This window comes from Pipistrellus hanaki, assembly GCF_964339955.1.
Source record: "Pipistrellus hanaki genome assembly, chromosome: 11".
Taxonomy (NCBI): Eukaryota; Metazoa; Chordata; class Mammalia; order Chiroptera; family Vespertilionidae; genus Pipistrellus; species Pipistrellus hanaki.
In genome coordinates, this window is record NC_140513.1 from 26,718,850 (window position 1) to 26,739,475 (window position 20,626).

Consider the following 20,626-nt stretch of genomic DNA (forward strand, 5'->3'; position numbering starts at 1 on the left):
GCGTGCTCCTTCTTCTCAACAAATGTTTCCATGGTCGTTCCAGCCAGGTAAAACAGCAAGGAGAACCCTGGCTTAAATGCTTCCATCCACAAATGACACATGCCACTTCTGCACACAGTTAACTGACCAAAGTAGGTCACGCAGCCAGGCCAAACTTCAAGTGGGGGTACTGCCAGGAAAAATAAACAGCCGTCTTGATGAGCAGAAGTCCTCTACACAACAACCTATAATGAAGAACGGAATAAAGGCGGATGACAGAAAAAGGGAGTCGGTTAAAGAAACAGTGACATTTCGCAACCTGGAAGGCAGTAGGAATAAAAGCTCTCGTCAACAGTTCTGAAACTGGTCCTGGGGCTTAATTGGCATTCATTCCTTCGTCTTTATATTAGTTTCCTATGGCTGTGTAACAAAATTGCCACAAACTTAGCAGCTTCATCGTTTCTGTGGGTCAAGAGTTCAAGTACTTGTTGCCTGGGTCCTCTGTTCCGGGATCAGCCAGGGCTGCAATCTCATCTCAGGCTCAGAATCCTCTTCCCAGCTCACTGGGTGCTGGCAGTCGTGGTTGCAGGACTGAGGCCTTGCGTGCCTAGAGCCGCCTGCCGCGGCCTGCTGCAGGGCCCTCTCCACTGCACGGCAGTTCGCTTCTTCCAGGCCAAATAAGAGCATCTGCTGCCGCTTCTTACTTCTTATCTCTAGACACTTTTTACAAGGGTTCGCCCGATTTAGTCAGGCCCACCTAAGGCAACCTCCCTTTTGAAGAACTGAAAGTCAACAGATTTGAGACCTTAATTATACCTGCAAAATCCCTTCATTTTGCCCTATCTAATCACCTAATCCCATCATATTCAAAGGTGGATTGTCAAAAACAAACAAACAAACAAACAAAAAACCCTCAAAGCAGGATTAGACAGGGCATGCACACCAGGGGGCAGGGAACTCAGAATTCTGTTTACTGTATTTTCTGTATAACTCATTCCCTTCATCCCCAACTGGCACTTCAGCCGATCCTGTGCTGCTAAGGAACTCAAACCTTCACACTCAAAGGATGTGAAGCTCCTATTGGTCCTGCCTGATTAAGGTACCGGAGTCTTCCATTAACTTTGACCACTGCGCCTGGCATCATCAGGAAGTACCCCAAGGACTACCCCTATATGCATAGCTTCTTTCACCAATTACCCTTCCCCTGCCTCACTGGGATTAGTCACAAACCCCTGTCCTTCCTCTGAGCCTTTGCTTCCCCACAGGGCTCCCCATCTCCAGCCACACAGGTCACCTTCTGCTTTGGGTTCAAGGACCCTTGTTCCCTGCATTTCTCCCAAGCAAGATCAGTCCAAACCCAGGAACCCTGGGATCCAGAGTGGCCCAAATTGCAGGAAGTAAAGGAGGGGGTTGTTCAGGAAACCCTGGCAGTGATTTTACTTCAAGCTCCAGGGGGTAAGAGGCAGGGAAGAGGGGGGTGTACTATTGCTCAAGAGTTCCCCCATTCTGATGACCAATCACCTCTGGAAGTCCTGTGCAATGTTCTACCCACACCGCCCCTCTGGCTGGCCAGAAGCCTCTGGTGGAGGTTTTGGACACGAATGGAGTGTGAAGCAGATCTCTTCCCAGGATCAGGGACTTTCAAGACCTGACTCATCATTTCCAGTAAGAAATTCTGGAGCAAGACAACTGAGACTCCTCAGGCCAGAGCCCTCTTCCACCGCCCAGGAGTCACTCATCCTGTTTTCTCTCTATACCAGATGCCTTCTGCAGGCCCATGAGATTGAGGGAGCCTCATATCCTCTTTCCCTTTGCACTGGGCGCCCCCTGCAGGCCCTATGAGGCTGAGAGCCACAAAGTGGATTGAACAAACAGCTAGCAGGCTCATGCACGCAAGCGCACACACACACAACACACACACACATGCACACACACATACACACACGCCCGAGCCCGCGCACTCCAACACCTTAATCCACCTACACGTCTGTCCACACAGTCAGATAATCAATCACACAATCATTTACATACCCCAAGGACACAGCACAGATAGTGAAGCATATACATTATTACAATACAGATACAAGGACATAGACAGACACACATAATTACACACAGGCATGTGCACACAGACACTCGCTCACACAAGGACACAATCTTTTCTCCTAGAAAGGAGTATTTGTTTGCGGGAAATAGGTTGTAAAGCCATCTGAGAAACAGGGCAATATCCTGAGTGGTGGACTTAAGAAAAAGGTGGCTAGAGCCCGGCCAGCGTAGCTCAGTGTTTGAGCGTCACACCTATAAACCAGGAGGTTACAGTTCGATTCCTGTCAGGACACATGCCTGGGTGGTGGGCTCAGATCCCCAGGGTGCATCATGCAGGAGGCAGCCGATCAATGATTCTCTCTCATCATTGATGTTTCTCTCTCTCCCTCTCCCTTCCTCTCTGAAATCAATAAAAAGATATTTTTAAAAAACAGCCGAATGAAAACACGCACAGGGTGAATTGTGAGAGGGTCTCTCTCAAATGCTCTGTCCTCTTAGAGACATGCAGGGCACATAGCCCTCCCAGCATATTGTTTCATTCACCGAACAGGAAGTCCCAGGAGCTTTGGTGTCCAGAGTTTTTACTGAGATTTCATTACATAGGCATCATTGAGCCACATGACTGAACTCAATCTCCAGCCCCTTTCTTTGGAGCTTGGGCTGGCTCAAAGCCCCAATTCTCCAAGGACATAGTTGATCTTTCAGTGATGAGCCCCCATCCTAAGTTATCTCATCTCCAACCAAAAACCCAGGTGTAATCCAAGGAGCTCATAAATAACAAAAACATCCTATTGCTTGGAAAATTCCAAAGATTTAGAGTCTCTTGCTCAGAAACCAGGGACAGAGGTCAGTGGAATCCTATATATATATATATATATATATATATATATATATATATATATATATATATATATAAAAAGCCAGGGACCAGAGGCTATAATGACCAGAATGACTGGTTGCTATGACACCCACTGCCACCAACGAATTGGTCCCATCAGGGATGGGTCCAGCTAACCTCTCTAGATCTATCTGTCACCTGTCTGTGGCCCAGACAAGGCAAGACGGGAATGAGAGGGAGAAAGGGTGGGATGCAGGGAGAGAGTAGATGTATCCATTCTCCACTTCAGGCTGAGGGAACTTTCACTTCACTCGTTTATACAATAGTCACTCTTTCTCCTTCAGTGCAGCCACAGAGCTCCCGTCCTCCCTCCAAAGACCATCTAGGGCAGCTATTCCCAACCTCAGATGATTGCTCTTTCCAGGTTCTGCCACAGCACCCTCTACTGTGCCAGTCTTCCAGATTCATTCTCTTTCAATTCCCCCAACTCCAGCCCAGATGATAAGCCCTCTGAGGGTGGAGACTGTGCCTTTCTTCTTCTTTTTAAATTTTATTTGAGAGAGAGGAAGGGGAAAAGAAATATTGATGTGAGCAACATTGATTGGTCGCCTCCTGCACACACCACCTGACCTGGCTATGTACCCTGACCGAGAATCAAACCTGCCACCTTTTGGTGTACAGGACAACACTCCAACTGAGCCACACCAGCCAGGGCTGTGCCTGTCCTCTTCACAGTTGTCTCCCCACACCCAGCACAGTGCCTGCATGTAGCAGACACTAGATAAATAGTTGTTGATTGAATGACTGTAGGAACAAAAATCACAGGAAGGTAGGTCTCAGCCCAGATAGGAAGGGCTTTGACCCTCTGGCCCCATTAAGTGACTTGGCCAAGGCCACTCATCCGAGAAGTATTTCCATAGCCTGGCCTGTCTAGACTGAGCCCTCTCTGGAGGCCTATCCCTCCTCAGCCCAGGGTCACACAAGTAGCACAGGGCAGATAAGAAAAGGCCATTGTTGGGGCAGAAGCCAAGGAGATTGAGAGAAGAAGAGAGAATTGAGGAAAACAGCACTGAACAGGTCTCAAAGCTCTTTTCTTTTTAATATATTTTTTTTATTGTTGACAGTATTATAGATATCTCCAACCCCTTCCCCCCCCCAAAAAAAAACTCTTTTCTTGCTGCCTATTACTGAGGTCTCCATCTCCCAGGGTAGACCTCCAAAATCGACTCCATCCTTATAAAAGAGAGTCCAGAGCCTCGCATCTTGGCAATAAATAAAAACTTGATCCTTTAGGGACAGGCCCTACCTCCACCTCCTGGAGACACTTTGACCCCGCCCCCTCTGAAGAGATGCTTTGACCCCGCCCCTTCCGGGCAGAGGGAGCCCCGCCCCGGTGCGCGGAGTCCCTGTGACGTCACGGTAACGGTCTGTTTCCGGGGTGGAGCCAGGGAGGGCGGAGTTTAGGCTGCACCGACCCCTCAGCCCCCCTCCAGGTGACCCAGTCCCCGAACATCCTCACCTGGGGCCCCAAATACCCCCAACTCCATGGCCGCAAAGCCTGTCGCCCTGACCCCGTAAATGCCGCAGGCCCCTGCGGTGGCCGACCTCCTAATCCCATAACATCTCGTGCCTCCGAAATCCTCCTCCCCATCCCCTCCCCGATGTGCAACTGAGCCTTCCCGGGGGCGCCTGCCTCGGGTCACCCGGGAGCCAGTCAGGCCGATCCGGAGGATGCCGGAGAAGGGGGCCGGGAGCGGGGAAGTGCTTGATCCGATCATTCCGCCCCCCAGGAGACGTGCGGAGCCCGAGACATGCCGGGATTGAGGAGATACGAGGTGGCGCTGGAGGCGGAGGAGGAGTGAGTGGAGGCGGGTTCTGCGGGGGAGAAGCGAGCGGCTCGGGGTGGGGGGAGGGCGCGAGTCCTCCGGGGGCGGGGGGAGCGGGAGGGGCGGGGCCTCCGATGTGAGGGGCGGGGTCTCCGAGGGGAGGGGAGGGGCCTCCGCGGGGCGGGGCGGGGCCTCCGGGAGACCCGCGGAGTGCGGCGGGGTCAGCCGCCCCGCCTGGCCCGGCTCTGCCTTCTCTCCGCAGGATCTACTGGGGCTGCTTCTACTTTTTCCCGTGGCTGCGCATGTGGCGGAGGGAGCGGAGGTGAGGGGGCTGCGAGGCCGCGGACCCTCCCCGGGCACGGACGGAGCACAGATCTGGGGGGGCGTCCGGGAGAGCCTGCCCAGCCTCAGATGCCCGTGTCGTGTCGCCCCACAGCTCGGCACACCCCCGGGAGCCGAAGCTGGAGCCTCTGCGGGGCCTGATGAGCTGCCTGTCGAGCGGCCTGGGCCCCGTGCCCCAGCGCTCCGGTCTCACCCTCCCCCGCCGCACGCCCGCCGCCACTGCCCAGCCCGCCAGTGCATTAAAGGTTTAAACCGGAGCCGCCGCCGCGCCGCCCTCCTGACTGCCGCCGCCGCTGCCGCCGCGTTTACGCGGGGAGCCCCTCTCCGTGCTGGCTGTGTCCTTCACTGGCGGGGCCTCGCTCCTCAATAGGGTGCCCCTCCATGTCTTAGTTTCCTGTTACATCTAAGGGTCTCCCATCGGTGTCAGGCCCTCATGACCGTCAGTGACTGCCCTTCACTCCCTACACCTGCACTCACCACGGAGCAGCCTGTGGGGAGGGTTGGTCTTCCTCCCAACTTTATGCCCACACCCTTGTGTCCTCACAACCCCAGCTCTCTGTCTGCTACCACCTTCCTCCTCGCTAAGACTGTGCCAGATCTTCTTTTCCTAGGAGTGGACCTAAAAGATCTTAATGCCGAAACCGGTTTGGCTCAGCGGATAGAGCGTCGGCGGCGGTCCCAGGTTCGATTCTGGTCAAGGGCATGTACCTTGGTGGCGGACACATCCCCAGTGGGGTGTGTGCGGGAGGCAGCTGATCCATGTCTCTTTCTCATTAATGTTTCTGACTCTCTATTCCTCTCCCTCTTCCTTCCTCTCTGTAAAAAATCAATAAAGATATATTTAAAATAAAATAAAATAAAAGATCTTAAGGCCAGAGTTGTGGAAGTAGGCTGTGAGGGCAGGGGAAAGAGTCCTAGAAGCTGCCTCCCTCAGCCTGCCATAGGGAAGAGACTTGGGACTGTGGGAGGGCTTTCCCTGTAATGAATACCCCAACTTCCAGCTCCTCCATCTGACCCCAAGTTTAAAGACACTTGGAATCCACCTACCTAGAAGTTCTTACTGCTCCTTAGGTCACAGGGGTCTTCAAACTACGGCCCGCGGGCCACATGCGGCCCGCAGAGGAGTCTGATCCGGCCCGCCAGGTTTTTTGGGCAGTGAGCTCAGCCGAGGTGTTATAGTAGGAATTAGTAGTTCATATAGTCCGGCCCTCCAGCTCTCTGAGGGACCGTGATCTGGCCCCCACTTTAAAAAGTTTGAGGACCCCTGCCTTAGGACAACCTAAGGGCCACTGTTCCCTGTCATCCCTTTCTCTCTCGTCACCCAGTTGACCACTATCTCCTAAAGGGCTGAGGGTCAGGGACTCCAGTAGGCCAACCCCCCCATCAGTTAGGGGCTGGCCCCCGCACCAGAAAGGGCACGAAAGGATTACGTTAAAGAGACAGCCCAGTTTGTGGGTTGGGGGCAAAGCTAACTTTCAGCCTGGGGCGGCCCCTGCCACAGCAGGTTGTGGCTGAGGAGACCTGGCCCTGTCTACAGAGAAGCCAATGGGAAGAGTACCTGGAAGAACCCATTTCTTGCCTTCTCAGGTCTCTGGACTGACTTGCCCAGGAGACAGACAGCTGACGCAGGTGTGTGACAGGACAATGGCACCTCAATCACTGCACCCAAGCTCTGGGCCACACGTCCAGACTGGAGGGTGGAGAGAGCCCCTCAGGCTCTGGCACTAGAAGTTCAAGATGTCTCTGGTTGTGTCCACCTTCAGAAATGGACCCGGGTCTTGAGCCATTTTATCACAATGTCTACATCAAGAACCCTATCACAAGGGAGGACCCTGTCTAACCCCGGGCCTATGCCTCACCAGGAAACTGTCAGAACTCCTGAGTGGCCACAAGGCAATTCCCGGGAAGGGCCTTCAAGTTCCACCTGGACCAGAGGGAGAAGCTCCGTTGTTCAGCCTGAGAGGGGGCTCGTTTCTGCTCTCGGAGCCGATGGTCCCCCTGATTGCTGCAGCAGAACAAGTTACCCAGCAAAGGTGTGAGTCCCCAGGCTGAGAGAAGGCTAAAACAGCGGAAATGCTGCAGACAGCGCTCCTGCAACAACTAGATAAGGACTTGATTACTGGGTTATGACTCAGTTTATACTTCAAATACAGATCAGGACGTGAGGGTTGAAATCCCCAGACCTGGTGTGGGAAATTCTTCAAGTTGCCAAGGGCACTAAACACCTAGGCCAGTGGAAGGCAAACCTCGGCTCACGAGCCACATGCGGCTCTTTGGCCCCTTGAGTGTGGCTCTTCCACAAAATACCACGTGCGGGTGTGCATGTACAGTGCGATTAAAACTTGGTGGCCCATGCTGAAACCGGTTTGGCTCAGTGGATAGAGCGTCTCGGCCTGCAGACTAAAAGGTCCTGGGTTCGATTCCGGTCAAGGGCACGTACCTTGGTTGCAAGCACATCCCCAGTGGGAGTGTGCAGGAAGCAGCTGGTAGATGTATCTCTCTCATCAATGTTTCTAACTCTCTATTCCTCTCTGTGTAAAAATCAATAAAATATATTTTTTTAAAAATTAAATAAAAAGCAATGGAAGATCAACCAAAGGGGGAAAAAATATTTAAAAAAAAAAAAAAAAAAAAAGCTTGGTAGCCCATGCGCGAAGTTGGTTTTCGGCTCTCAAAAGGAATTTCAGTCATACTGTGGATATTTGGCTCCGTTGACTAATGAGTTTGCCGACCACTGCCCTAGGCAGTTCCCAGCTTCCTGGAAAGGACCGGAGGAGGAGTTTCTCTTTGACTCAAAAGACTTTGAGGGGTAAGGGGAAGCAGGGAGTGAGGGCTGGGTATGGGAATAGAAGGGACAGGAAGTAGATGGGAGGTTGGGGTGTTAGCAAGAAGATGGGGTGCGGAGGGCGTTGGTGTTCCTGGGTATTACTGAGCCTGGGTGGGGACAGGGAGTGTTTTCCCAGGCCCACAGTGGAGAGAAGCCAGAATCTGAACAGAACAAAAGAGAAGCAATTGAGCTCTTGAGTCTGGTGTCTCCATAAGCCAAGTAAGGACGGAGTATGGAAACCCCAGGCCAGGCCCCTTTTGCCAAGAAGCTGGCATTTCTGGGACAGGACTAGGCAAAAACAAAAAGATTTCTTGTTTTTTGTGTGGGTTTTTATTGTTGTTTGTTTTTACTTTAGTAGCAACCTGGCACCAAAGAACTTTTATCTTCCCTCATCTGCCCTCTCCTACCCACGCCACCCTTCCTTCCTGTCTCATCTTGCTGGGGAAAGCAGCGCCCACCTCAACATCTCCAAGGCACCCAAATACCACCAAAGGGGCTTCCCAGACCCGCCCATCAATGTCTCCTGATAAGATAAGCAGGCTAGGGCGGGAAGTGGGGAGGGGAAAATGAAGGCACTTGTGCTGGCTTGGCCTCAGCTCCAGCCTACCCCCAACACCCCCGTCAGAATTTGTGTGCTAGTCCGACTCGAATATTGTGAAAACAGCTGTGTGGCAGTGGGATTTTGCATAATTCTGTCTATGGTTAGTCTGACCATGTGAGGTTGATGGAGTGAGGTGTGACTGTGAGTGTGTAGCTGTGGGTATATGAGTGTGAATGTCCATCCTTGGATGCCACTGCGGACTCTTGGCTGCTCTTATTCAGTCGCTGTCCCTTCGGGCCCCACATCATGCACGATCCCTCTCCCCAGCCTCTCTGCCCAGGGCTTAGGAGCCCATGGGAAAAGGCTTTCCTAAAAGAAGAAGGGTCCTCTGGCCCAGAGCCCAGGAATGCCACAGGCTGAGGCGTCATCTTCACCCGCCTCTGACTCACCTGGCGCCCCAGGTTAAAGGTATCCGATAAAAGATAGGGGAGACGGAGGAGAGAGAAAGACGTATCCAGGCTGCGCAGCATGAAGGCGCCCTCACCCACCCTCAGTCTCCTGCTGCTTCTGTTGCTTCTGATTCCAGACCTGGGAGCAGGTCAGTGCTTGGGAGTCTAGAAGGCCAAGGATCTGGGTGAATGGGATGGGGGGAGGGGGGGCAGGGGGCCAGGAAGTCCAGCTTCCAGCTGTCTGAGTGAGGGGCTTTCGGGCAGGAGCCCTCTGAACATGTGGGCCCATTATTCCCTAGCAGTGCTACTGCCATCCAGCACTACCTGCTGTACTCAGCTCTACCGACAGCCACTCTCGAGAAAGCTACTGAAGAAGGTCACCGGGGTGGAGCTGCAGGAGGCTAATGGGGACTGTCACCTCCAGGCTTTTGTGTGAGCTCTGACCCTGCCCTTGACACTGACCCCTAACTCTGACCCCAATCCCGGATGCAGATCCCAACCCCAGTCCCACCTGCTACTTCGGATGCCAGCCCAGGCTGTCATCCGGCCTCTGCCCCTCATCCCTGGACCCTCACCTAATCTGCCAACTATGACCATGGCTTTGGGCCTTTCCTTTCCCAGGCTTCACCTGCCTCGGCGCAGTGTCTGCATCCACCCCCAGAACCGCAGCCTGGCTCGATGGTTTGAGCGCCAGGGAAGGAGGTTCCAGGGGACTCTGCCCAAACTGAATTTCAAATAGGGAAAGTGGGCCGGGACCCCCACCGTCAAAATAATAAAGCTGTATTGAACAATGGTCTCTGATGGTGGTCTCCAAGTTCTATGTATTCTCCTGCGAGCCCTGAACCTGAAGCTGGGAGACATGTAATTAAGCAAAGAACCTCCTCATTCTCTTTATTCACACCTTTCACAACCCCCGCCAGGGGCAAGGCAAACAGCCAAGGACCCACACACACTCCCCAGGTAAGTACATACATACATACATACATACATGCAGAGAACACATTTTCCCTGCCTCACATACACATGGGCATACATGGCCACAGATATACACATCTATAAACATTCCACTGGTGGACCTCTGGCTCTGGGATAACATCAGAGGTCCAGGTACCTTTCATCTGGCAAGTTGGAACAGAGAGACTCATAGAAATGGGCTCCAAACAAAACTTCAGCTGAGACACCTCCCTCATGAGGATCCACTGTCCTGCCTGGGTTCTATCTATCCGTCCATCCAAACCAGCAAGACAGAGTTATATGTGGAATTAGCTGAAGTCTTCCTGGGTTCTCTATAGGTTTGGGGCTCCTAGAAAAAGGAAAAGGCAAATCAAGGGAGATAATTGGACCAGATTTCGGCCCAGACACCCTGAGTATGAGGAAGGAGACCCAGCTCTGAGCTTAACATTCCAAGAATGAATAGGGGAACTTAGCTCTGAATGAGCTCCAACACCCTAAAAATGAGGGAGAGAACCTAGCTCTAGTGCAGGCACATCAAGAATAAGGGAGGCTGAAAACAGTATGGCTCAGTGGATAGAGCGTTGGTCTGCAGACTGGGAGGTCCTAGGTTCGATTCCGATCAAGGGCATGTACACTGGTTGCGAGCACATCCCCAGTAGGGGGTGTGCAGGAGGTAGCTGGTCGATGTTTCTCTCTCATCGTTGTTTCTAGCTCTCTATCCCTCTCTCTTCCTCTCTGTAAAAAATCATATATATATATGAATAAGGGAGAGGCCCTGACCAGGTAGGTCAGTTGGTTAGAGCAGTGGTCGGCAAACTGCGGCTCTCGAGCCACCTGCGGCTCTTTGGATCCTTGAGTGTAGCTCTTCACAAAATACCATGGCCTGGGCAAGTCTGTTTTAAAGAAGTGGTGTTAGAAGAAGTTTAAGTTTAAAAAAAATTTGGCTCTCAAAAGAAATTTCAATTGTTGTACTGTTGATATTTGGCTCTGCTGACTAATGAGTTTGCCGACCACTGTCCAAGGCCAAACCTCCCGGAGGTCTTAACTCACCTGGAAGCTTGTCCACTGGAATCATCGGGGCCAAGAAGCCAGGCTTCTGGGGTCCATCTTTCCCATCTGGCCTCAGCCTCAGCCTGGAGCATAAAAAGGCAGCTAGCTGTTTTCCTGACAAGGTGGGGCATCTCAGGCTCCTCCAAAAGGGTTTATTAGGAAAGGTTAGGAGAGGAATCAGAGAGCATCATGAAAGTTGAGGAGAAGAAAGAAAAGTGGTTCCAGAATCATGTTCAGCGGGAAGTCATGAGGGGCGGGGAAGGGTATGGTCTGTGGCTATCTGAGCATCTGTGTGAGATCAGAGGCTAAGGCACCAATGACAGGCACTTACCAGAGCCCCAGTGCCAGGGCCCCAGCTGCCAGTCCCAGGAAAGAGAAGATTCCCAAAGATGCCAGGACAGCCACCTGCTCCAGAGGGTCCCTGTGGACTGGAGGGGCGCGGATCACACATGAGAGTGAGCCTGACCAAACTCAGTGCCCCCTTCTCTCTGGAACTTTCCCATCCTCTACCACCTTAGCCCATCTACCCAAGCTCACCAAGTGGCTGGAGGTCTGGCAGGAGGGAGGGCCTTGGGGGAGCAGGGCTGTCTGCTTGAGGCTCCTTCTCCAGCTGCATGTAGGGCTGACCCCCAGCAGGTATCTCCTTAGGTAGGGGCCCTGAAGAGAGGCAAGACCGGAGGAGAATTGTCCGCACAGGGTAGAGGCAGAGGCCAGGGCCTGCCCGTTGAAGCCAGGGGCCTGGCTTGGACACAGGGGCACCTAGGAAGCGGGGCCTGAAAGGCCAGAGTCGATTTCTGGAGATGTACCAGGGGTGGAGGCTGAGGAGCAGGGCGGCAGGCAGCCAAGGCTGAAGCCTGGAACAGCGATTGCCATGCCTACGTATGTGGGTGGGGCATGTGCCCCGCAGGCCTGTTCGTGCCAACCTGCCCGGCTGAGGGCCAAGGCGCATTCCTGGGTTCTGTCTCTCACCGGTGCTCGGAGTCCCCCAGGCCTCGGGGCTCCAGGCGCTCCAGCTGCCAGCATCCAGAAAGTCCCGGGCACTGACCCGGACAGCATGGGGCAGCCCCGCCACAGCATCTGTGATCACCTCCTCCAATCCAGCTGGCTCCACCTGGCGGTGAGGGTGGTTCGCCGTTGAGTCATCCGGATTATAAGCACTGAGCCTCCCTGGCCAGGGGGCCCCCCAGTCTGCAGAGTCCCCCTTCCTCCCTGCCCTGTCCCTGTCAGCCTGGGAGAGCCATGTGGGCCTCAGGGAGAATGGCTGGTGGTATCGGGTCTACACACAGTGTGTGGAAGACAAAACGTAGTGTTTATATAGACAGGCTGTGCTGTCAGACTGCCTGGGTTCAAATCTTCCTGGGTAACCCTGAGCCTCTCTATGCCTCAGTTCCTTCATTTGTAAAATAGAGGTGAAGCTGAAACCGGTTTGGCTCAATGGATAGAGCGTCAGCTTGGGGACTGAAAGGTCCCGGGTTCGATTCCGGTCAAGGGCATGTACCTTGGTTGCGGGCATATCCCCGGTAGGGGGTGTGCAAGAGGCGGCTGATTGATGACTCTCTCTCATCGATGTTTCTGACTCTCTATCCCTTCCTCTCTGTACAAAATCAATATATATATATAAAATCAAAATATATATATATAAAACTTTGGTTTCCTTATTAAATAAATAAATAAATAAATAAAGTTGCTCTATTCCTGTTTAAAAAAATTTAAAATTAAAATTAAAAAAAATAAAATAGAGGTGAAAACACCTCAGTGAAATAATGCCTATACAAATGTGTGGCTGGTGCCTGGCGGGCAGACAGCGCTCAGTAAATACCGGTTATTAGCTGAGGCAGCCACTCCCCAGGCGTGATGCGGCCCACCTTTGGCATCTCCCGAGGTGGGAATTCCCTGCGATCTTTATCTGGGATATGAGTGTTTTGTATCTGGGCATACGAGGATGTGCTTCTGGATGAAAGGCACTTCCAATTATAGTATATGTGATGCCCGAGTGAGCACGACACTTCTTTTCCTAGAAAAGTTATTTTTAAAAAGCCACTGCTGCCTCCCCACAGATAGGCTTACATCAGAGTTCCATCCCACAGGACAGAGGCTTGGCTTACTGCTCCCGCTGCAACCCCCGCCCCCAGACCCCAGCACCAAGCCTGGCCCGTGGGAAGCCCTCTCTATGGGGAGCCAACAAGGCTCCAGGGACCCGCCAATGCCAGAAACCCATGCAGAACATCAGAAACAGGAAACCAGAGGCAGGACCCGCAGCCCTGGGACACATCCAGGCCTCACCGTAGACCAGGTGGGATGCTGCACTGGACGGTACTGCAGCCGGAACTTGAGCAGGAAGTGGGGCTGGCGGGGCCAGGAGGCAGGGTACGTCCAGCTGGCACGCAGGCGGCGGGGGTAACCAGGTACTGGCTCTACCCGCAGCCCCTGGGGTGGGTCAGGACGCACTGCGGTGGTGGAGACACAAAGTCAGGGCAGGGGGCAGGTACCCATCCCTCACCCACCACCTCCCACGGGAAGGGGGTGGTGTGCCTAAAGGTGCCTGAAGGAGGCACTTCCAAGTGGGAGGGGAAATCTTAGGATTGATCATTCTTTAGGCTCAGGACCTATCTGTTATCCTTGGTATACAGTGAGCTGAGATCTGGAGACAGGTTTTTGGAAGCTTTGTGAGTGGTTTGTTTTTGTTTTTTGTTAATCCTCACCAAAGGATATTTTTTCCATTGACTTTTAGAGAGAGTGGAATGGAGAGGTAGAGACACAGAGAGAAAAACATGGATGTGAGAGAGACACATCGATTGGTTGTCTCTTGCACACTTCCTGACTGGGCCAAGGATTGAGTCTGCAACCAAAGTATGTACCTGTGAACAGAATTGAACCCACAACCCTTCAGTCTAAAGGCCGACACTTGCCGAGGCCGGTTTGGCTCGGTGGATAGAGCGTCAGCCTGCGGACTGAAGGGTCCCAGGTTCCATTCCGGTCAAGGGCATATACCTTGGTTGCAGGCACATCCCCAGTAGGAAGTGTGCAGGAGGCAGCTGATCTATGTTTCTGACTCTCTATCTCTCTCCCTTCCTCTCTGTAAAAAATCAACAAAATATATTTTTTTAAATAAAATAAAATAATAAAATAAATGCCAACACTCTAACTACAGAGCCAACACAGCTAGGGCTGTAGAGGGGATTAAAAAGTAACCCTGCTTTCCATCAAGGAAGAAGAGGAGTTAGCCCAAATTCCAGCCAGAGCTCCAGTGCCCCGTCCCACGTACAGATGGAGAGGAAGGAGGGCCAGTGATGGCTTCCAGTGGACAGGGAGGACTTGAGACGTGGCTGCCTTCAGCTCAGAGCTCAGAAGCGGAGAGACCGCTCTGAGGCTCGGTGGCTAAGAAGGACTCATGGGGAGAGGGGAGGGGCAACCGCCCTGGGCTCCGATCGCTTTGGCTCCTTGGTCTCCACAGGGCCCATCTGTGTGCTGGAACAGGGGTCTGTGCTGGGAGGGAACTGTCCGGGCGCTCCGGGGAGTTCTGTGTTGGGACACGGAGCCCCTGCGGTGAGGATCGGGGAGGGGGGACTCCAAGGCTGGGTACTCACAGATGCTCTGCAAGCTCACGTCCAGCAGGCGGGTGCTGGCTCCCAGCGGGTTCACCTCCGTCACATTGATGCGGTACTGGCTCCAGAACTCCGCCCCGTAGACCACACAGCGGGCAGCCCCGGGGGGGTCCTGTGGGCACGGCCAGGGCCCTGTCGATGGGCTTGTCCTGCGAGAGAGGAAGTGGTCTTGGGCTTCGGAAAAGCTCATGGTGGGATCCAGCTGTAGCCCCCAGCCTCTCCCACAGGTCCTACCTCTGGCCATCAGCTCCTGGCACTGTCTTCTTCCTGGCAGGGAGGGGGCCACCTGAGGTCAGGTAGGAAAAGAGGGTCCTCCCTCTTTCCAAGGCTTTCCCCGGAAACTCCCTCCCGGCCTCCCAGCCGCCCACACCCACGTTGTGCTGGCACACGTAAATGTACAGACCTACACGCCCCGTCACGCACGCACCTGTAGGAAGTAAGGTAGCGGGTGGGCAAACCGCTGACCTGGCTGGGACTCCACGCGCAGGAGAAGTTCTCATAGTCGGCTGCTCGGCAGGAGACGACAGGCCGAGCCGGGGGGTCTGGAGGCAGAGGGTGCAGCTGGAGACTGAGAAGTCCCCCACCTCCCACCTCAGAGGGCTTACTCCGGACCTCGATTCCCTCAGGAGCCCCATGTCTCAGCACTGCCACCCCATACTCCCTCCCCAACTCACAGCCCAGCTGCAGGGTCACTGTGCCCCCCAGTGCGCCATCCAGGCTCCGGCAGATGTAGGTCCCCTCGTCAGTGCTGTCTGCCCGGGCCAGGACCAGCTCATGCCCCAGCCCAGAGTCAGGGCCCTGGAGCAGCCTTGTCTCCCCGTCCCGAAACCAGGACACGGGGGTCCTGCGGGGGAGACAGGGTGATGGTGACAGACAGAGGAAAGGTTTCAAGTGTAAGTCGGACCAGGCCACAGCTCTCCGTGTCTTCTCGCTCACCTGCATTAAAGCCCACGCTCCTTTCGCTGATCCACAAAGCCTCTGGTTAACTCAGCCCTTCCATTCCTTCTTCAGCTCCTCCTTCCACCCCCTCACCTACTGTGCCCCCATCCTGTCCCGTTAGTCCCTTTTTCTGTTTGGGAGTGCTGAGCTCGCCCAGCTGGTGTGGCTCTGTGATTGGGCGCCGACCCATGAATCAGGAGGTCACGGCTCGATTCCTGGTCAGGGCACGGGCCCAGGTTGTGGGCTCCATTCTCGCGTGGGGCTGTGCAGGAGGCAGCCCATCAATGATTCTCATCATTGATGTTTCTCTCTGTGTGTGCCTCTCCCTTCCTCTCTCTGAAGTTTAAAGAAGATAAAGTGTTGAGCTCATTCCCACCTCAGGGCATTTGCACTGGCCTTTGACAGAAATGCTTCTACCTCCATCTGTGCCTGGTTTTCCTGACCTTCACAGATCAGCTTCAGTGTTACTTCTTCAGAGCCCTTCCCTGATTACCAAGAAAAAGGAGCCACTCAGTTATCCTCTTTCCATTGTCTGCCCAGCAGGTATTACTAGCTGGCAAGATTCTTTTTAAATATATATATAATTGATTTTTTATAGAGAGGAAGAGAGAGGGATAGAGAGTTAGAAACATGAATCAGCTGCCTCCTGCACACCTCCTACTGGGGATGTGCCCGCAACCAAGGTACATGCCCTTGACCGGAATCGAACCTGGGACCTTTCAGTCCGGAGGCCGATGCTCTCTATCCACTGAGCCAAACTGGTTAGGGCTGGCAAGATTCTTATTTGCTTATTGAGTGACTGCCCCACTGGGATGTAAGCTCTGTGAGGGCTGACGTCTTGCCTGGCTGGTGCACGGCTGTATCACAGGAACTAGAATAGACCAGGCACTTAGCGGGTGCTCGATACATGTTGGTTGAAATTGTCTGATGAATAAGGATGGTTTGAAGATTAGGGCAGATACAGAGGCGACAATTACAGACACCGGGGGCAAAGGTGGGAGGGGCATGAGGACTGGGCAGGGTCAAGAAAGGGTCGTGAGTGTCGCCCCAACAGGCAGGAGGGCACTTACCCAGCAGTCACTCCAGGGCAGCACAGCGTCATGGGCCTTCCAGGCTGCCCATACTGGACCCCTGTGGAGGGCACTTCTGAGGAGAGGCTCTTCCTTTCCCTCCCCCCAAACACCCCATTTTATGAGAGTGAAGGGGCAAGGAGTAGACTTTTAAGCCCTGGGTAGAGTCATTGGGTCAGAGTATCATGTTATAATGAGGAGGCAGAGGTCCGAGGACAGGTTGGAAAGGGGATGGTGCCAGGTTGAATGTCAGGAGTTTGGGGGCCACAGATCAGATTTGGGGTGGGGACCGCAATGAGGGTGGCAGGCCATAAATCGGAGTTGGGTTCACGCAGCAGGGCTCTCACCTGGGGGGCCCCAGGCCTGGGGACAGGAGGAGGAGGCGGACACGAGGGCTGCAGCTACGGCCACCAAGACCCTGCTCAGTCCTGAACAGCTGCTGCTCATCTGTGGGGGGAGAGGCAGTGTCAGCAACCCCGTACCCCCAAGATAAGAGGCTGACTTCAGCTTCTTCTTCTTCTAAACTGTGGCTTTCTAGGAGGAAAACTGAGGCATCAAGTTGGGGTAAATATATCAGAAATCACTGGGGGATCTGATCTAAGATCCCCCTTTCCACCACACATCCCTGTGCTGTGGCATATCACACACACACACACACACACACACACGCACACAGTGCTGTGCGCGCACAAGCACACACACACACCCTTCGTCTCCATCTCAGTCCTGGGCTTAGAGCCCAGAACAAAAGCTGGAAGCGACAGACTGCCAGCACCACCCCCCTGCACCACCCTTGGCGCCCACTCCCTGGCACCAAATGCCAGCACCGGCTCCGTCATTCCTATTAACTCCTCCAAGCCAGCTGTCAGGAATCCTGGCATCCACCTGGCCCACGGCGAACCACAGCCTCTGACTGACCTGAGGCAGCCCCCGTCACCCCCGAGCTGTCCTGGTGGGTCTGAGCCCACCCTGCACGCCTGCCACAGAGCCTCGCCCTGCTCCAGCTGCCAAGCCTTTTCTCGCCTGGACCTGCCTGGCCTCCTGCTCTGGCTCCTTGAGCCACTCATCTGGCCCAACTCTGCAGTCTTGGTCGCAAGCCTATGAGGCTGGATGGGGCCAGGGTGCAGGCTCGGGCTGTAGAGTTAAGCAGATCCAGATGCCCTGGCTGCTGCCAGAGGCTGGGGGCAGGCGGGGAGCCAGCAGATGGAGACAGGGTGGCGGGAAAGAGAGAGGAGGCTGAGGGGAGCTGGGGGCCTGCAGGGACAGGGGTCTGGGTGGGGTCCACAGGACCAGGATCGGGATGGGGCCGGTGGGACTCAGTGAGGTGAGAGCTGAGCCGGGGCAGCAGGAATTCAGGAAGGCAGAGGAAGTAACCAACTATGTGATATGGGGTTTGGAAGGTGCTAAGAGAGAGGGATTCTGGATGGACAGGAAGCAGGAGGAGGAAGGCAGTGGGGAAGTGGCCATGGGGACAGGAGAAGGGCAGATGGGGGAAGGGCCCTGGGCAAGGGCTACAGACCCCTCCCAAGAAGAGCAGAACAGGGACCTCCATGCGTCTGTGTGTCTGTCTGGGTGTCTAGTGGCTCACCCCAGGCTCCCCAGCCACATCTACCCTGCTCAGCCCCACCCTACCTCGGTGATCCCCGTGGCTACGGGTCCATGGCCTCCAAGACTTCCTCCCACCAGCCACAGCACCCGTCTGAGCTCCACAAGTTCTGAGACCCCAGAGCTATCTCCTCCTCCCCCTTCCCCTTCCCCGCCCCTCTGAGTGCTGGATCTCAGCCACTCATAGCCAAGCCCCCTCCCCCGTCCTGCCTTCAACCCCATTCTCCTCCCTCCTCCCTTCCCACCCTCTTAACCTCCTCCCCGCCGAGGCCCTGGGAAGGGAAGAGGCCTACCCCCAGTCTGGAGAGGAAGCCACAGGCACAGCCAGGACCAGCGAGAGGGAGAGGAGGGCTGCTTAAGTCCCCATCAGTGACCGATTCCCTACGTTCTCACAGAGCCAGACACAGCCACACGTACGCGTGTGCTCACCAGGCGCAGTCCACAAAAAAGATACTGCCCTTGAACAAACGCCAGCGCAGTCAGATGAAAAATCAGATACTCTTTCCCCTCCCCAGAAAAGGCTTCCTGAGGGCACAGCCAGGGGGTGTGTTTGAGGGGAAGGGAGGCCCAGGTTGGGGGATATAAAGAAAAGCCAAAGAGTCCAGCTTCCCCTCCCCTGGATGTTCCAGCCATTTCTCACCTCCCCCTCCACTCCTTGGGCCCCAGCACCAGGAAATGCCTTCGGTCCCTTGGTGCCAGATACACAAGACCCACGCTTACCCTCAGACACACACTCTCAGATACGGCCACTCACAGCCGCACCAGTGTGCTCAGATATCCTCTCTCAGGCTCAGGCTCACGTACGTGTACACATGCCCACACCCTCACACAGATACACACGTCTCGCTCTCCCTCCCACAGTCACACGCACACACTTAGCATTCTGCCTCTGGAATGGGGTCACCGCATTTCCTAAAGGCAGCGTCTCGTCCTTCTCCTCGGAGTGCAGGCCCCATCTCCCCGGGAGCCCTTATCACGGCAGATCCCGCATCTCATCGCTGTTACGGGGCAGCAGGTCAGAGAGGAGGGTGAACAGGAAAGTCAGGCCTAGAAGTGCTGAGAGAGACAGAGATGGAAGAACCGGAGAGGCAGAGTTATAACACAGATACGCAGATCCCCGAGGAGACAGACCCGTGAAGAGAGGCAGCGAGCCATAGCTCTAGGGAGACAGGAGTCGGGGAGAAAAAGAAATATAAGGAGCCCGGCCGGCATGGCCCAGTGGGTGAGCTCGTCCTGTGAACCAGGAGGTCACAGTTCAATTCCCGGGCGGGTGGCAGGCTCCATCCCCCGTCTGGGCCATGCCGGAGACAGCCGGTCAATGATTCTCTCTCATCATTGATGTTTCTCTCTCTCCCTCTCCCTTCCTCTCTGAAATAAATACAAGTATATTTTAAAGAAATAAATATAAGGAAACTGAGTCAGGCAGAGAAACAGGAAATAAAGAAGCAATACACCAGCGACAGGGGCTCTTGAGCACAGAAAGGAGAGGGAGCCACATGTGCTGGGAACGGTCCTGTCTACGGGGACATCGGTAGGAAGGTCGGTCCCCTCGTGTTTATACTGACCCCCCAAATATAAACACAGCTCGGCTCCCGCACAGCCTAACACTTAGGACACAGGACACACACACAGAGTTCAAGCCTCGCTCTTGCTCTCTAAGACTCCTTGCTCGGCCGTTCCTGAAGTCACACTCTGGCTTACACAAACCCAGCCACGCACTCTTACCCTGGCAGAACAGACCTCAAAGATTTCAGTCTTGCTGCTCCCGAAACACATTCCCCGGGTGGTCACAGGACCTCTCACAAACACCCGACCCAGTCCCTCACCACAAACTTCACACTGACACATATACCATAATCCCTGGCGCAGCCACATGCACAGTGACAGTTACATTTGCTGGCACTTGCAGCAAGTGACACACACAGATGCGGAGCTTCACACAGACATCATCACACACGGACACACACATACACACACCCACACGCACGCACGCACACTGACAGTCCCTCAGCCACACTGAGCCCTTCATCGCACTTCACCCTGCCCGGCCCTCTGCTGGCCGGGCTCCCCGTGCACGCCCACGGCCCCCCCCCCAGGCCTCACCTTCCGCGGCCGCCGCCGCCAGCGCCCTCCGCCCTCGCCCTCTGCCCCGGCCTCTGCTCCCTGCAGCCCCGGGGCCCGCTTTGGGGTGGCTCCGCCCAGGCACCAATGGAAGGAGAGGGGTGAAATAGGGGGGCGGTGTCCGGCCCATTGGAGCCTCCAACTGCCAATCACCTCCTCCCCCACCTCTGCCGGACACTTCCTGTCCCGTCCCGGGGCCGAGCAGGCTGCTAGGGGACAGAGGCCCGGGCTGGATCCCTGGGTCCTTGCCTGAAGGCTTCTCCTCCAGGAATGGCAAGACTGAAATCTTCCAGGTCCCTCCCCCTCCCTACTGTCCGCAAACAAAGCCTCAAGTTCGGTGGCTCAGGAGCCGCCGCCGGACAGGTGACTGGACAAGCTTGAAGGTGCCCCTGACTGCAAATAAGGAAGAATGGTGCAGGGCTGAGGTTCTCAAA

The 20,626-nt window shown here is 54.7% G+C and overlaps 3 protein-coding genes across 13 annotated transcripts; 2 read left to right on the forward strand and 1 right to left on the reverse strand.

The window, feature by feature from the left end:
• Positions 1 to 94: 94 nt before the first annotated feature.
• Positions 95 to 9,587, forward strand: CCL27 (C-C motif chemokine ligand 27; the record flags this gene model as incomplete). Of its 3 annotated transcripts, none has more annotated exons than XM_084898868.1 (4): positions 95 to 207; positions 6,571 to 8,997; positions 9,148 to 9,280; positions 9,470 to 9,587. In XM_084898868.1, the coding sequence occupies exons 2-4, from the start codon at positions 8,928 to 8,930 to the stop codon at positions 9,585 to 9,587; spliced, it is 321 nt and encodes a 106-aa protein (XP_084754994.1). In that variant the 5' UTR covers positions 95 to 207; positions 6,571 to 8,927. The 3 variants fall into 3 exon arrangements, with proteins under 3 accessions (XP_084754994.1, XP_084754993.1, XP_084754995.1); XM_084898867.1 differs by lacking the exon at positions 95 to 207 and adding an exon at positions 5,588 to 5,713 and having other exon boundaries at positions 6,619 to 8,997; XM_084898869.1 differs by lacking the exon at positions 95 to 207 and adding an exon at positions 5,588 to 5,713 and having other exon boundaries at positions 6,619 to 8,997; positions 9,151 to 9,280.
• LOC311630097 (uncharacterized protein) lies at positions 4,264 to 5,288 on the forward strand. Of its 2 annotated transcripts, none has more exons than XM_084898872.1 (4): positions 4,264 to 4,282; positions 4,654 to 4,721; positions 4,952 to 5,011; positions 5,126 to 5,288. In XM_084898872.1, the coding sequence occupies exons 2-4, from the start codon at positions 4,675 to 4,677 to the stop codon at positions 5,280 to 5,282; spliced, it is 264 nt and encodes an 87-aa protein (XP_084754998.1). In that variant the 5' UTR covers positions 4,264 to 4,282; positions 4,654 to 4,674; the 3' UTR covers positions 5,283 to 5,288. The 2 variants fall into 2 exon arrangements, with proteins under 2 accessions (XP_084754998.1, XP_084754997.1); XM_084898871.1 differs by lacking the exon at positions 4,264 to 4,282 and adding an exon at positions 4,305 to 4,356.
• A 126-nt stretch (positions 9,588 to 9,713) lies between the features above and the next one.
• On the reverse strand, positions 9,714 to 20,288 carry IL11RA (interleukin 11 receptor subunit alpha). Of its 8 annotated transcripts, XM_084898832.1 has the most exons (15): positions 20,175 to 20,256; positions 18,947 to 19,127; positions 18,365 to 18,529; positions 16,814 to 16,913; positions 16,467 to 16,527; positions 15,132 to 15,301; positions 14,885 to 14,999; positions 14,692 to 14,724; positions 14,440 to 14,606; positions 13,136 to 13,299; positions 11,822 to 11,963; positions 11,390 to 11,509; positions 11,184 to 11,280; positions 10,853 to 10,935; positions 9,714 to 10,151 (listed from the first exon to the last, which is right to left on the reverse strand). In XM_084898832.1, exons 4-15 carry the CDS (start codon positions 16,911 to 16,913, stop codon positions 10,135 to 10,137), a joined length of 1,269 nt encoding a protein of 422 aa, XP_084754958.1. In that variant the 5' UTR covers positions 18,365 to 18,529; positions 18,947 to 19,127; positions 20,175 to 20,256; the 3' UTR covers positions 9,714 to 10,134. The 8 variants fall into 8 exon arrangements, with proteins under 8 accessions (XP_084754958.1, XP_084754957.1, XP_084754953.1 ...); XM_084898831.1 differs by lacking the exon at positions 18,365 to 18,529 and having other exon boundaries at positions 20,175 to 20,266; XM_084898827.1 differs by lacking the exons at positions 18,365 to 18,529; positions 18,947 to 19,127 and having other exon boundaries at positions 20,175 to 20,288.
• Between the last annotated feature and the right edge of the window lie 338 nt (positions 20,289 to 20,626).